We start from the raw sequence: 16,747 nt of genomic DNA on the forward strand, positions 1-16,747 counted from the left end.
ACATTTCTTTGTATATTTATTTATGTATTTTTGCTTTTTTACATTTCTTCGTATATTTATTTATGTATTTATTTATTTTTAATTAAGTCAGCTTTGGCATTCCATACAACACCACTGCTGAGTATTTCCCCACTGCAGAGTCAAATGACGACCAGCTCCTCCTCTCTGGAATTAGTCCAGCTCCTCGGAGGGATAGAGTTGTGGGTAGGGTGTGGTTGAATATTTTAGCTCCACCCATTAGGCCCAAATTACATTCGCTTCTCCTCGCCAGAGATCTAGCTAAGAGGAGCTAGATATAAGCTTCACCAACCCCCGTAGTCGACCTGGGCCTGCCTGTATAATTCACTCTTCTTCTGAATCAGTTTCTGGTTCAAACATATGGCTGAATTAAACCAATATTTCCACTTGTAGCGTTTAATACAGTTGACCGAGTGTGGATCAGTTAGTCCACCACGTGTGACTGAGTGGAGGCGGAAACTAATTAGCATATTCATGGACCACGTGTACTGATTTATTTGTAATTAATTTAAATTAATAAACAATTTCATTTAAATTTTTATTTAAGTCTTAAAAATTACTTTTAGAGAGGGTTAATTAAGGCCCATTCACACCAAGGTCAACTGTAACAATAGTTAGTTTTAATAATCGTTGTAATTCTATGAGAAAAGGCAAGTCCACACCACAACTACAAGGATAATGACAGGAACGATATTGGAATTTCAAAGAGACTCTGATTCATCATCTCATAGCCTACTTTTTAATTTACAATCTGATGCATAACCTTTGCGTGGCCGCACTTACACTCCAAGCCGCATGAGGCCAGTATTGTTATTTACATGAGGTAGAATTTTCCGCTTTCTCATTTTGTCAACTGTCATGGCTTCTATATTACCGTAATACACAAGATACATGAGAATTCATAATACAGTTTAATATTTCTCCTCTGTGATAATGTACTAAAGAAAGTATTTGTAACGCCAAGATTACTATGGTGCATTAAACGATCATTTAAATCCTCTTCCATGAAAGACGTTAAACAAACATGCATATTTGTAAAAAATTAAAATGTCATTTAAAAAATTGTGCGCGCATTTTAGACACTTTACGGTCAAGCATTTGCGGCTGTAATGCGTGCATTGCGAGTGTGTGCAGCGCCCCTGGCCTCGAATGAAACACACTGGATCATCATCATCATCAGCAGCAGCTTTCATTGAGGGGAAACAGAGAAAGAAGTGGCTGTCAGAGACTTCAAGTGGACTGTATTTCAGGAGCGGGGGCCAAAAAACCCAGGCGGGCAAGCGTGTAGGCAAGAAGGCAAATTGTGTTTAGCCAGAGATGACGGAGGTTAGCGAGATATTGATGTCGGTTCTGTCTACGATTCGGGTTCCGAGGCCCGGAGATCGTGTTCACAAAGACGAGTGCGCCTTCTCATTCGCCAGCCCGGTGAGTTCAGCAGACTGCACAGTCATCGCGCACTTTCGGGATTTATTTATTTATTTGCTTGTTTGCATAAGGTTGCTGTTTTGCTTTTGTCTTCTTACCAGCTGTGAGATACCGGAATGTTTGCTAACTAACGTTAGCGCTCATTTAGTGGTCAAGTTTGCACTATTTTCCTTCATTAGGTTACGCGAGTCATCATTGCACTGTTGACTCTGCACTCTTTGGTTACATCTCGACTAACGTTAAGCCATTCATTTTCTGTAACTCTAAATTATCCGATTATATACAACTTTAGCTAGCTGCGAGCTAGTTATAACGCTAACTTGAGCTAGTAACTTAGCTGCAAAGTTTTTTTATCTTCAGAAGCCTGTGTGCTTCATGTATCATGCGCGTGAATGTTATTTGGTCATTGCGCGCGTGAGACAGTCTCATTGCGCACGTGGTGCTGCTGACCAACAGTTTTTTGTTATAACAGTTCTTTCCAATTGTTTCAGGAGAGTGAGGGAGGCTTGTATGTCTGTATGAACAGCTTTCTCGGCTATGGAAGTAAGTACGTAGACCGACACCACGCCAAAACTGGTCAGAGAGCTTACCTGCACATCACCAGGACCCGGAAAACACAGGTAAGCACAGAAACGCATGACACATCATTCAGTGAATTTATTATTAATAATGTATGGTTTGAGTACATGTTCAAATCTTTAAAGCCACTTTAAAGTCTCCATTCTCCAAACGTAATTTTAAAAGAAGAAAATAAAATGGATTGATGTCAAACAGGTTTCCCTAACACTCCTCCTGTCTTTCATTGGCCAGACAAACAGAGTCCCGCCCTCAGACTCACGCCATTGGTTTAGCCAGTGTTGCTGTTTCAGGCTGGGTGGGACAAAGCGTTTATTCATGTTAAACATTTGGGTTGGGAAGTAAAAAATCGTATACATTTTTCTCCTTAGGCAAATTGATTTTTAATGATAATTTAATAACCATTAAAGCCAGACTTATTGTGAGCTACTACTAGGTTGTTAATAAATTATATATTGAACCCATTTGTTGAAACCATCAGGCTAGATTTTTAACTAATTTGTTTAACAGTGGAATTCCTGTTGAATAACTACATTATTCATGAATGTCCAAAGAAATCTCCACCAATCAGAGAATCGTGACAAGCAAATCATGCAGAAACAGCTCTCCATGATGATCGCCTACTTCAATAAAGCACTGCAAATGTTGTAACAGTCAATCTCCTACACTCTCAAACTAATTAAATATTTTTATGCATAACATAAATTGCCTATATGTATGTAGTTAACATTTGTCAAATTTGTCATTTGCAGTGCTTTATGGGATTGTAGTGGGATTGTAGTTCAATAAAGCCATTAAGGTCGGCATGAAATGAAAATTCATCTTGTCTACTTTCTAAGTCCATGTTATAGATCTAATTGAGAACAATTCATGCCTATGTTTCGTTTAAAGTTTTGAGCTAGTGTTTAATCAAAATAACATGTCCTTCCTGTGAAAATAACAGGCTTTTCTGCAAGTTCATGTTCATCCGCCTCCACTTTTGAATGCAACACCCACATCTTAAAATCCACATAAACCAATGCATAGAACCAATAATTTTTTTTTTTTTTATGTTTTGTTACACTCAGATATGTATCACAATACTTAATATAAGATCTGTCCCTTCTGTTTCATCGCGACTTCAATTACTCTACACAGTCTTGTACCTTTTGTCTGATTTTCAAACACTTTTTTGCTTCATATCAAAATTTGTAATGTTGTGATTCACTTTGTAGCTGGTTGGTTTAATTCATGGCTTATAACTCTTAAATTAAGACTTAAAAAATCCCTATAGGAAAATTAAATGGAAAAAATGACGTAACCAAGGCTGCAAAAAAAATTGGGTGGGCACTGTATAGCTTGCTGCACAGTTCTTAGACTTTTCTGGAAAATCAACATACACGGCATGTTGCTTATTTATGTCTCTGCATATTAATATGGTATAGAATAAATTATTTTAATGAAAAATATGCTTGAATTTTAATTCACTGTAGTTGATGTGCGACTCGTCATGTCATTGGTTTTGAACTAAGCAAATACGAATTGTACAACCAAGTTTTGTAGTGTCTCGTTTCTTGTGCTGTTCTTCTGGCAAATGTAGACTAATCTTGTCTGTCTATCAGAAGGAGGATGATCCCAATTCTGGATCCGGTGATCCTCCAAAAAAGAAGCCCACAAGACTGGCCATTGGTAAGCACCTGCTTTCTTTTCTCCTCAGTGTTTGCTTAATATTTTAGTTCATGCTAGTTTTTATTGTTAGTAAGCATATTTTATGAAACATAAGAGGATGTAAAGCTTTCATGTTTTTCTCGTAGGAATTGAGGGAGGGTTTGATGTTGATCAGGAGCAATATGAGGATGAAGTCAAGGTGGTTTTGTTCCCAGACCGACAGGAAGTGACATCAGATGATCTAGCCTCCATGCCAGATGTCGTTCGGGAGCGGGTGAATATCATTTTATTTTATTTTATTTTTTAACATTATTTTTCACTATTTAATAATAACAGACTTGTGGATGGCATGTTAATTTTCTTATTAAGCTATGATACTCCGTTTATAGACTGTTAACTTTTTATTTATTTACCAGATATAATGCTTTATAGTCATAATTAAATGTAAGCTGAATTTTTTTAACTATCATTCGCTGGTTGGTGTCATTCTCGCTTGCAGGTGTCTCTGTCAATGGCGGGGCTGCAGGCAGCAGACTCTGTGTCACACGCTATGCAGGTGCAGCAGTGGGACGGTGAAGTGCGACAGGAGTCAAAATACGCTGCTGAACTTAAACAACTCGACAATGGGGTCAAAATCCCTCCGAGGTATACACGTGCAAATGTTGTTGACACATTTGATATGTACTGCTAAGCTCTGAGAATATGATCCCAGAGAAATTTACAGTAATTGATTGTTTGCATTTAGATGCTCCTATCTTTCTTTTAGTGGTTGGAGGTGTGAGGTTTGTGACCTCCAGGAGAACATCTGGATGAATCTGACAGATGGGAAGGTTTTGTGTGGGCGGAGGTATTTTGATGGATCAGGAGGAAATAACCATGCCCTCTTGCACTACCAGCAGACTGGATACCCATTGGCTGTCAAACTCGGCACAATAACACCTGATGGAGCAGGTGAGATTGTCACACAAAATCTACTGGAATCTAATTAAATCATGTTGTTGTTGAATATCTCAAGCCAGTAAAGTTGAAGGAAGAGTTCACCCTAAAATTAAAATTAAAAACGGCAGTAAATAGCGACCAGCATCAAGCTTTTTAAAACCTAAAAGTATCACAGAATGATCCCATGTGATGCGTGCCGTATGTTTTTGAAAGAAGTCTCTTCTATAAAAAAATTACAGTAAAACTATAATATTGTAAAATTAAATTAAATTTCAAAACATCTTTGAATATATTTTAAAATATGATTTTTTTCTTTGATGGCAAAGCTGAATTTTCAGCATTGTTACTCCAGTCTTAAATCACATGATCCTTCAGAAATCATTCTAACATGCTGATTTGCTGCTTAAGCAGTAGTTAATGTTATCATCAATGTTGAAAACACTTGTGCTGCTTAATATTTTTGTGAAAATCATGATACAAGACAAGTTTTTCAAGATTTTTTGAATATAAAACATTTAATTAAAATAGAAGGCTTTTTTTTAAATCACCAATGTGTTTATTCTCTCTTTTGATCAATTTACAGTGCTCTTTTGTCAAACTGACTGACAGATTGTGTATATTTGATGACATTGTGTGCTGTGTCTGTCTTTGCAGATGTCTATTCATATGATGAAGATGATATGGTTTTAGATTCTAAGCTTCCAGAACACCTTTCTCACTTTGGCATCGATATGATGACTATGGAAAAGGTACATTCATTCCTAAAATCTCTGCAAGATGCGATTTCATTCTTAAAGTGCTTATGAAGCTGTTAAAAAAAAGCTGGTGTTAAAGTGTGTTCCTCCTATGTCAGACGGAAAGAACCATGACTGAGCTGGAGATCGCAGTGAACCAGCGTGTTGGAGAGTGGGAGGTGATTCAGGAGTCAGGCACCACTCTGAGGCCCATGTGGGGCGAGGGGCTCACCGGTATGAAGAACCTGGGAAACAGCTGCTACCTCAACTCTGTCATGCAAGTGCTCTTCACCATCCCAGACTTCCAGACCAAGTTAGTGTCTTTCAGAGTGCTTGTGAGAATGTGTGGGATTTTAGTGTTTTTGCCATGTTTGTCATTGTCACTAACGTTCAAAAGATTGGGGTCAGTAAGATTAAAAAAACAATTAAATACTTTTATTCAGCAAGGACACATTAAAAGTGACAGTTAATACATTTATAATGTTACAAACTATTTCTATTTCATATAAATGCTGTTCTTTTGAACTTTTTATTAATCAAAGAATCCTGAATTTTTTTTTTTCAAAGAACTGTTTCTAACATTGATAATCAGAAATGTTACTTGAGCTCCAATTCTGCATTTTAGAATGATTTCTGAAGGATCACGTCACGTGACACTGAAGACTGAAGAGTAATGATGCTGAAAATTTTAATTTACCATCACAGGAATATATAACATTGTAAAATATATTAAAATAGAAAAACTTTATTTTAAATCTTAATAACATTTCACAATATTATATTTTTTTATTGTAATTTTATTAAATAAATGCAGCCATAAGAGACTTATTTTGAAAACATAAAAAAAATCGTACAGACCCCAAACTTTTGAATGGTAGTGTATGTGTATTAGACATGGATGTCTTATATATTTTTAAATATATATAAGTTAAAGGGTTAGTTAGTTCACCCCCAAAAAAATGTCAGTAATTGTCAGTAATTACTCACCCTCAGATTTAATAAAAAATATCTTAATTTGTGTTCCGAAGATGAATGAAAGTCTAACGGGGTTGGAACAACATGAGGGTAATTACTGACAGAATTTTCATTTTTGGGTGAACTAACCCTTTAACTATTGAAATAAAATGCGTCTTTTGTTCCTCTCACTCTTTGATTTGTCAGATACGTTTCCAACATTGACAAGGTCTTTGCTGAGGCGCCCAGTGACCCTACCCAGGACTTCAAGACTCAAGTGTGAGTACCTGACCCACAAACCTTTAAGATATGGGTGTGTTTAGTGATCGTTAAAATCTTTTTAAACAACTTGAAGTTGAGTAAATGATGACAGAATGTTCAGGATGACAGGAACTATCCCTTTAATCTCATATATCCAGCAGAGGGCACTATACATCAATTATCTCTGCTATCTGAAAGAAAGCAGGGAAAAAAACATGAACATCTGCTTACATCCTACAAAAATATATATATTTTTTTCAAAAAGCTTAAACACTACAGCAATTGATGAAGTAACCAAAAATGTTTTCTTTCTTCCTTCCTTTTCACTCTTTAATATCAGAGCAAAGCTGGGCTATGGCCTTCTGTCAGGAGAGTACTCTAAGCCGGCCCCGGACCCCGGAGATGACCCCAGTGCCTCCACCGAACCCAGGGTACACGCGCACACCCACCTCTTAACAATTCTAATTCACTGGGTCTCATTCAGAAAAGATGAGCTGAATTTATGTGCAAATCCTTCATAAATTGTCTTTAATGAAATGTCATTCTGTTTATGTTCAGTTGTTGAGATAAGCCATTCATAAATGATTTTGTTTGTACAGGGTGACCAGGTTGGGATAGCACCTCGCATGTTCAAAGCTCTGGTTGGACGAGGCCACCCTGAGTTCTCGACCAATCGGCAGCAGGATGCGCAGGAGTTTCTTCTTCACTTTATAAATATGGTGGAGGTAATGATGACGAGTTGACTTTCTCCTGCTGTCTTTGTTTTTCTCTATTTGTGCATTCGCTCAATTCAGCTTTTCTTTATGTTGGCCAGAGGAACTGTCGGTCTGGCATGAATCCCTCAGAAGCTTTCCGCTTCCTGGTGGAAGAGAAGATCGTATGCCAGCAGTCACAAAAGGCCAAGTATACGCAACGAGTGGACTACATTGTCCAGCTGCCCGTTCCCATGGACCAGGCAACTAATATGGGTTAGACACTCATTGGAATGTAGTTTACTTACTGGAAAGACTGGATAAAATAATAATAGTATGTTTCTGTGTATCCATTCCATTTTATTCTTCCTCTCATTTATCATCTTCTCTTCCTGTTTATTAGAGGAGCTACAAGAAGCAGAGCGTCGCCGTGATGAGGCGGAGTCATCTGGAGCCCCTCCCCCCGCTGTGACACGTGCTCAAATCCCATTTGCTGCCTGTTTGGCTGCTCTCAGCGAACCAGAAACACTCACGGATTTCTGGAGCTCTGCAGTGCAGGCCAAAACCACTGCCACAAAGTAATAATAATATTAATATTAATTTACTTTTCATTCAGTCTTTGGGTTTCTTCTATGTGTTTATATATCTTTGTTTCCAGGACCACTCGCTTTGCTTCATTTCCTGACCATCTTGTTATCCAAATCAAGAAATTTACTTTTGGCCTGGATTGGGTTCCTAAAAAACTAGGTGAATTCTCTCTCTCTCTCTCTCTCTCTCTCTCTCTCTCTCTCTCTCTCTCTCTCTCTCTCTCTCTCTCTCTCTCTCTCTCTCTCTCTCTCTCTCTCTCTCTCTCTCTCTCTCTCTCTCTCTCTCTCTCTCTCTCTCTCTCTCTCTCTCTCTCTCTTATACATACATGCATACATACATACATACATAAATACATACGTGTGTCTATATATATATATGTACAGGGGTTAAATTGGGATGTATTATGTTGGGGGGGGGGGGAGGAGGAGGAGGACCCCCCCCCCCCCCCCCCGAATTGTTTTTGAAAAATAAACCATTAAATGGCACTTTCTGGAGAGTTTTGTGCAAAGAAATTGAGAAATTGAGTCTTACATATTTCTTGTATTGACTTCTTATATATGTGAAAAACTGCAAGGTTAAGAGCATATACTTTGCATTGTTGTAGTATCAACAGGTATTAGGACATTTAGGATTTACATTACTGTTAATCAGTCATCACTTGATTACACATTGTATTACTTTGTCATGATATAGTGACCCATACAATGTGCTAAACATAATGTGCCACATGAAGAGACAGTGCAGCATATGACAGTAGCAACAGCTGAGAAGATTTGGGTCTGTGGTGACCAGGTCCACCTCACACAAACTTCCTTCTCCCATTCTCTCTTTACTACTACAACACACACACACACACACACACACACACACACAGCCTACTCTGCGTCATTTCAGATCAAGGTATGCACAAGTCACAAAAATAAAATCAATCTATCCTTGTGGAAAGGTTGCTTGGTAGCTAAAAGTAGGTCTAGCAAGTCTTATATTTCTGTAATTCACACAGATCAAACACAAATATGCTGCCTGAATAGATTGCTAGTTTATTTTGAGTAGCCAGCTAGCAGTTCTCTTGGCAGTTTGCTGATAATCCGGTGTCTGAAGTAAAATGCTCAAAACATCTGAGAAAAATCACATGGTCAACCTAGTCTTGGTTATTTCATTTTGATTTAGTCTTATTTTCCTTACCTTGTCATTTAAGGCCAGGGCACTTTTTGTACATTTCTGGAACTTTTGCGCGCTTCCACATCCCGCGCAACTACGGATCTCCCAGGAACATTCATTATATATTGCTGCGTACATTTATCCGTGTCACCTAGATGCGCATGCACGAGCGGTGCGTGATCATGGTCGACTGACAACGAGATTAAGCTGCTGAACAAGAATACGGCCGTGTTCCGATTGTTCTCAACTCAGCTCCGCCGAGACAAAATAGACATGCCATTTCAAAAATCTTTCATTTATTGTCAGAAATATGTTTTCAAAAGCATCACTTTCATCAAATTTCCAGTAGGCAACTGACTGCAAACCGGCACATCAGGACACAGACGAGCAGAGCCCCGGCCCAATTTAACCACTGCATATATACATATATACATGCATACGGCTATATTTGATACTATAACACATAGTTCTTCAACCGTGTTCCTGTGTTTTCAAGCGATCCTTGTAGTAGGTCCCCAGGAGCAGAGTTGAAGACCTCTGCTATAACATATTCATTCTGTACAAATAAATCTATAAATGTAAATAATTCAGTTTGAATTGGTTGACAGCCATAGTTTGAAGACTAATATATGATCATTTTATTAGATGTGAGCATTGACGTTCCTGACACGCTGGATCTGAGCGCGCTCCGTGCCATGGGACAGCAGCCAGGGGAGGAGCTTCTACCAGAGGTGGCCCCGCCTCCTCTCATGACCCCCGATGTGGAGGTTAAAGGTATCCTGGGTTCCCACGGCAACGAGGAGGATGACTCTCTCTACTCCCCACTGCTGTGTCAGTCTGTCTCTTTTCTCCTCTTTCCAACTGCATCTGTCTTCACTTGAGCCTCTTTCATTCTTTTTCTTTTTCCTTTGCTTTCTTCTTTTTGTCTTTTTTTGTTCATTAAATTTATTTGCTTTAGTTCAAGATAAACACTTTTTTAATGTGGTGCTCTCTGTATACATGATGTATCATACAGCCTCAGTATTTAGTTTTCAATTAAATGGAATTTGTCTTGGATTTAAGCAGTGGTTAAACTTTTTCAATTTAATTTTGATTAGCATTCAGTCTGTGTAATGATTCCTTGTATCAAACGCTGTGTAGACCACTCTCTCTCTCTCTGTCTGTCTCTCAGCTCCGGTGTTGGATGACTCCACAGTGTCTCAGCTCTGTGAGATGGGTTTTCCTCTGGAAGCTTGCCGGAAGGCCGTGTACTACACGGGCAACACTGGCATCGACGCTGCTATGAACTGGGTGATGGGGCACATGGACGACCCTGGTAAATGCATTCATCAATGAGTGTCAGCTGTGAATATGATTTAAAACAGTATGCAGATTTAGAGTAATAATTCTGTGTGTGATTTTTCTGCAGATTTTTCCGCGCCTTTAGTGTTGCCTGGCTCTAGTTCTGCTCCTGGCACAACACCCACTGAGAGTGTACCTGAGGAACACCTTGCAACCATCGTTTCTATGGGCTTCAGTCGAGACCAGGCCACTCGTGCTCTCAGAGCTACGGTGAGAGGCAAAAATATATTGATGCATAGATCAGATTTTTTCCCAACAATGTTTTATAGATAAACCTACTTATAGCTGCTTTGTACGTAATCGGTTTCCTCAAATATGGTACTTTTTTAAAAGAATTATTAGATATGTTAGAAAATATTTGGGGTAACCACCGAATAGTCGAAGATTCGATGCTTCGATAGGAGGAGCCTGATTCGACTACCAATCTCACGGTCGAATCTTCGCAGAGGTGTTATGAAACGAGGATCATGCCACTTTGGCTATATGAGGGTGCTCAATGTCTGATTTCATATAGAACTACCGGTTTTCTGTCAATACATTAATATTCCGCCTATTATGATAATGCTGTAGATAAAAATGTGTGAAGAAAGAAGCTTTTAATAAATATTTTTTAACGTGCGTGAACAAATCCAAACACCCTGTGACAGATTTAAGTTTCACTTTCGATCTGTGACCGACAGAGGAGGGTCTCGGCAGCAGGGATTTAAATCTTTAAAAATATCTGGGATAAGAAAATCTAAAGTGTGGATGCACACCATCAGAAAGGATATTCTCCAAGGCTGGATTTAGCATCAAGAAACCATGATCGCACTTCTGCCGGCCAACGTTAACAAGTTGGTTTTCCTCGGGACATTCTAAAATGCTTAACGTGAAAAAAGCAATTAAAAAGCTTAAAAGGCACTTTAACGTGGCTTAATATATGTACACAGTGCACACCTTATTAAGAAACCATACTATGTGCAGATAAGCAGATGAACCCAGAATATGAACGCAACGTGTTCCTCCTATAGAAAGTCACGTAGGCTAAAGCGTTTTCTTTAATAACGTTTTCTGTGGGAGGAAAATGCTTAACGTGTAATTAAACGCTTTGTGTTTGTATTCTGGGCTCATCTGCTTTTCTATAGGCTATATAGTATGCTTTATTAATAAGGTGTGTACATTAATTTGATACTTTAACTGTTTTAGGACATTAAGCCGTTAAACGTTTTTCACGTTAAGCGTTTTAGAGTGTATTTTATCCGCGCACACAATATGAATAACTCAAACGGACAGACAGAGTGAAAGACTGGATTTTGTTTCTCGATCAGGTATGGGTAGTAGGGTACAAGTGATTTCAAAACATTTCAGCCGGTTCTAATTTGATTTTTGGATGCTGTGAACATTTTTAGCTAAAAAGACTGCCGCTCCAGTTTAGCATTTATTGTTTCTGCATGTAAAAAGACAAAGTAGAAAATTCTGGCTACTTTGTTTTGTTATTTTAATAATTTCTTTATTTTAATTTTATTTATTGATCTGTCAGGGTTATTTAATTTAACTATTTGTGGCTTGTGTTTTGAATATATGTTCCCCTGCACTTTAGGCATTTGCTCCTCATCTTGTGATTTGATTCTGATTTATTTCGTTTTGTATTGTTATTTATTAGAAAGGTATATTCTGTTCTAATTTAATTCTGTAAATGAATTGTTTATTTTTTCGGTGCATCGATGTTGTGCTGTACTTAGAGCCTGCTCGCCAGGCAGTTTAGCCGATTTAATTTGATTTGCATGTGAAATGCAAATCCTATCTACAGTGTGGCCTTCTGAAGTTATTTGTGTTATTTCTTAGTTTTATTGATCCAAAAATGTTTTTATACATTTTCTTCTATATCTTTGTGTGATGTTCTGTACATCGCGGCTTTAAAATGTTAAAGCCCCGCTCCCAGCCCCACCCCCACACACTTGACTATTCTGATTCGACTATGAAAATCCATAGTCGGGGACACCCCTAGAAAATATATATTTCTGTATTGTTAAGCCCCTTTCAAACAGAGATTCTGGAAAATACACTGATAATGTGTCCCGGTATTTGTCCTGGAATCGTTTGATTTTGGTTCATTCACTGCCAGTGATTTTTTTCTTGAATCTGTGCATGTGTTCACACACATCCCGTAAAGACACGTGACATCTGGATGCGACGTGTAATGTATGCGTCAAAATTGCGTTAGCTAGTGTTGCACCCTTAGGGCATTGGTCCTGCCTTTTGTTCACACAGGGCACGTTCCGGGACTGATCCCAGCAATGTTACTAGGTCTCCATCCCACGATCAATCCTAGGACGTGTTTCTGTTCACACAGAAGGCACTCTAGCAATTCTATGGCAGTTTTCTGGGATCAACGCTCCATGTTAAAGGGGCTTTAGTTACTGTAAGAAATATTTAATCTTTTTAATAGTTTTCACAACAAAAAGAAATTCAGTCATCTAATTTAAAAGCTACTTCTATATTGTACTGAACAATTAATAATATACAACAATACACTACGCACAAAAGTTTGGGGGTGGTTACATTTTAAAAATATTTTTTTTAATGTTTATGCTCACCAAGGCTGCATTTATTTGATGAAAAATAGTCAAAGACAGTACCGTATTTTCCGCACTATAAGGCGCACCGGATTATAAGGCGCACCTTCAATGAATGACCTATTTTAGAACATTTTTCATATTATAAGGTGCATAAGATACTGCAGTCAAACGTTTGACTGGGTTTGCGTTATGCATCCACTAGATGTGCTAAAGGGAATGGCGCGGTGCCGGAGGCGAGGCGTTTATTAGTAAGCGTGAGCGTGCTGGGGCGGGCACGTAACTTACATTCGCAGCCTGACTCATATGAGTATTCATGTGCGGCGGCTCGCTGACAGCAACAGCTAACTGTTTTGACTGAGACGACCCGGTTACTGTGAACGGGGAGCTCTAATTACGCGTTTATATTAATAATCCATAAATCGTAATAACAAGCCTTTAATTGCCTATATATTACTAATCAGCGCTGAATCGCATGCATAATGCGTGCCACAGCACACCGGCAAACGTAATGATTATAAGTGTGTATTATGACTCTGATACCATCTCCGCAGTAGTGGACGAGCCTAGATGCATATATGCACGTTTCATAAGGATTATTACATAATCTGAGAATATTTATTTTCCATTTTAAGTGGTTCATTTCAGTTGATATTTCAAGCTTTCTATGGATATATACTGAACAAAATTATAAACGCAACACTTGTTTTTGCCCCCATTTTTCATGAGCTGAACTCAAAGATCTAAGACTTTTTCTATGTACACAAAAGGCCTATTTCTCTCAAATATTGTTCACAAATCTGTCTAAATCTGTGTTAGTGAGCACTTCTCCTTTGCCGAGATAATCCATCCACCTCACAGTTGTGGCATATCAAAATGCTGATTAGACAGCATGATTATTGCACAGGTGTGCCTTAGGCTGGCCACAATAAAAGGCCACTCTAAAATGTGCAGTTTTATCACACAGCACAATGCCACAGATGTCGCAAGTTTTGAGGGAGCGTGCAATTGGCATGCTGACTGCAGAAATGTCCACCAGAGCTGTTGCCCTTGAATTGAGTGTTAATTTCTCTACCATAAGCCGTCTCCAAAGGCGTTTCAGAGAATTTGGCAGTACATCCAACCGGCCTCACAACCGCAGACCACGTGTAACCACACCAGCCCTGGACCTCCACATCCAGCATCTTCACCTCCAAGATCGTCTGAGACCAGCCACCCGGACAGCTGCTGCAACAATCGGTTTTCTTAACCAAAGAATTTCTGCACAAACTGTCAGAAACCGTCTCAGGGAAGCTCATCTGCATGCTCGTCGTCCTCATTGGGGTCTCGTCCTGACTGCAATTCGTCGTCGTGACCGACTTGAGTGGGCAAATGCTCACATTCGATGGTGTCTGGCACTTTGGAGAGGTGTTCCCTTCATTTTTTATCCTGGTTTTCACTGTACAGGGCAGATGGCAGACAGCGTGTATGGCGTCATGTGGGTGAGCGGTTTGCTGATGTCAATGGTGTGGATCGATTGGCCCATGGTGGCGGTGGGGTTATTGTATGGGCAGGCGTATGTTATGGACAACGAACACAGGTGAATTTTATTGATGGCATTTTGAATGCACAGAGATACCGTGACGAGATCCTGAGGCCCTTTGTTGTGCCATTCATCCATGACCATCACCTCATGTTGCAGCATGATAATGCACGGCCCCATGTTGCAAGGATCTCTACACAATTCCTGGAAGCTGAAAACATCCGAGTTCTTGCAAGGCCAGCATACTCACCGGACATGTCACCCATTGAGCATGTTTGGGATGCTCTGGATCGGCGTATACGACAGCGTGTTCCAGGTCCTGTCAATATCCAGCAACTTCACACAGCCATTGTAGAGGAGTGGACCAACATTCCACAGGCCACAATCAACAACCTGATCAACTCTATGCGAAGGAGATGTGTTGCACTGCGTGAGGCAAATGGTGGTCACACCAGAGACTGGTTTTCGGACATCGTTAAAATAGTCCAAGTGACTACAGTGGCTCAATCTTAAGTTTATCAAGCGACGAAAATACTTTTTGTGCGCAAAAAAACAAACAAAAATAACGACTTTATTCAACTATTTATTTCCTTCTCTGTGGGCCTCGAGTGAGTTCACGTAGTGTAACAGCGCAGCGCTTCTGTGTTGTACGTCACACCATAGGCTCACTATTGGCTGACGCTGGTCATGTGTGTGATGCGTGTCTTTCATGTTTAAAATAGAAACGCACACAAAATCACACAAATCGGGGTCTTAAATTTTGGTAATAGGTTACAAAAATTGCAAACCTCAAATAAAGTGAACAGAAAATAAAACCGTCAGTATGTTATGAATGCTTTGCACTTTCTTTCACAGGCCATTTGTTATCACTTTCTTTTAAGACATTCAAGCCCATATTTTATCAATTTCTGTGTTTGTAGAATAATGTTCTAGAGCGTGCTGTGGACTGGATCTTCTCTCATCTGGATGATCTGGAGTCCATGGATGTGTCTGAGGGTGGACGCTCAGAGGGAGGAAGTGAAGCCAGTCGGGAACCTCCTCCAGGACCACGTGTCCGTGATGGACCAGGAAGTAAGTGTGTTTGTGTGGCATTTATTAAATATTTTTTCTTAAATATTATGCTCTCTTCTAATGATTCATATTTTTCCCATGCTTTTATCCTGAAGAGTATGAGCTTTTTGCGTTCATCAGTCACATGGGATCGAGCACAATGTGTGGTCATTATGTCTGCCACATCAAGAAGGACCAACAGTGAGTAAAGTTCTCTCTCCATCAGAGGACTCCAATCCCTCTATTATTATTCATATGCAGCTCTTGTAATGCAATATCTTCTCAGAATTAATTTTCTTCTCAGTGATTTTATATCCAGTGTCTGTCTTTGTTTCTTTCAGGTGGGTAATCTTTAACGATCAGAAAGTTTGTGCCTCTGAGAAACCACCTAAGGACCTGGGCTACCTGTACTTTTACAGGAGAGTGGTGGAATAAAGTAGACTAGAATAGCATCTTTCTCTCTCTTTCACCCAGACACACACTCACACACTTCTCTGTCTGATCTACTGGAAAAGTAGGCGACAGACTCCTGCTTCTGAACTGATGCGCCATTTAATAAGTCAAAGCACTTCTCCTTCGAATTTATTCACTACCGAGAGAAACCAGACGTAAAAAAATGGAAGGGGAAAAAAAAAGAGATGTAGGATGTGCGGATTAGAGTGTTCTTACTCGAAACGCCCATATGTTGTACAACGCCTCACCACACACACTTGTCTCTTTCGTGCCTCCCCCTGATTGGATTGTGACTATTGTGACATCATTGCTTCTAGAGCTAAGCTCCACCTTCCCTCCCTTTATGTGTTCCAGAATGTTTCTGCAAAATGTTTAATGACAAGTAAATATCACTAAATCACAAAAAAACAGTTAAATATTATATATTGGAATTTTAAATTTAAAAAAAAAATTAATGCAAAAGGTATTGTGCGGTTTCACTTTTTTCCTTATGGTTTGTTCTCCTTTTTTGGGGGAGGAAAGAATTAATTTTGTTCTTTTTGCTTTAAAATAAAAAAATGTCTCTTTGCTTCTTCTGACTCTGTGTATTGTGATTATGGGTGTGTATAAAGTAACTATGTTAGCAGTATAATGATCGTTTTGTACAGGAAGCAACAAACTGAAAGTGCAAAGATTTTGATAAATGTAAATGCAATGAAATCAAATGCATTAAATGTAAAAACGGCACGAATAACATTTAATTAAGCATATCTGGTTAACAATGGAAAGTTAAATCGTCGTTTGTCTTACTGCTGTCAAGCTTTGACGGTAAGTAAATTACAAAGCTCTTTG

General features: G+C 39.1%; 1 protein-coding gene across 2 annotated transcripts; it reads left to right on the top strand.

Annotated features, from left to right (window-relative positions):
- The first annotated feature begins 1,124 nt into the window (after nucleotides 1-1,124).
- usp5 (ubiquitin specific peptidase 5 (isopeptidase T)) lies at nucleotides 1,125-16,324 on the top strand. 2 transcript variants are annotated; one of them, XM_056269926.1, is made up of 20 exons: nucleotides 1,125-1,443; nucleotides 1,935-2,063; nucleotides 3,621-3,687; nucleotides 3,813-3,940; nucleotides 4,166-4,311; nucleotides 4,433-4,617; nucleotides 5,260-5,354; nucleotides 5,459-5,652; nucleotides 6,501-6,572; nucleotides 6,895-6,985; nucleotides 7,154-7,279; nucleotides 7,369-7,522; nucleotides 7,650-7,824; nucleotides 7,905-7,993; nucleotides 9,641-9,826; nucleotides 10,167-10,310; nucleotides 10,404-10,546; nucleotides 15,334-15,484; nucleotides 15,580-15,664; nucleotides 15,805-16,324. In XM_056269926.1, exons 1-20 carry the CDS (start codon nucleotides 1,336-1,338, stop codon nucleotides 15,896-15,898), a joined length of 2,562 nt encoding a protein of 853 aa, XP_056125901.1. In that variant the 5' UTR covers nucleotides 1,125-1,335; the 3' UTR covers nucleotides 15,899-16,324. The 2 variants fall into 2 exon arrangements, with proteins under 2 accessions (XP_056125901.1, XP_056125902.1); XM_056269927.1 differs by having other exon boundaries at nucleotides 1,126-1,443; nucleotides 9,641-9,769.
- Nucleotides 16,325-16,747: the final 423 nt, after the last annotated feature.

Source organism: Rhinichthys klamathensis, unplaced genomic scaffold, assembly GCF_029890125.1.
Source record: "Rhinichthys klamathensis goyatoka isolate OS25496 unplaced genomic scaffold, OSU_Roscu_1.1 h1tg000295l_1, whole genome shotgun sequence".
Taxonomy (NCBI): Eukaryota; Metazoa; Chordata; class Actinopteri; order Cypriniformes; family Leuciscidae; genus Rhinichthys; species Rhinichthys klamathensis.

Bases quoted from the DNA above. Each gene is read 5' to 3' on its own strand.
- usp5 (XM_056269926.1), top strand. From the start codon at position 1,336: ATGACGGAGGTTAGCGAGATATTGATGTCGGTTCTGTCTACGATTCGG. The intron at 4,312-4,432 runs GTATACACGTGC...TCTTTCTTTTAG, and splicing joins GGGGTCAAAATCCCTCCGAG to TGGTTGGAGGTGTGAGGTTT. The intron at 7,280-7,368 runs GTAATGATGACG...TATGTTGGCCAG, and splicing joins ACTTTATAAATATGGTGGAG to AGGAACTGTCGGTCTGGCAT.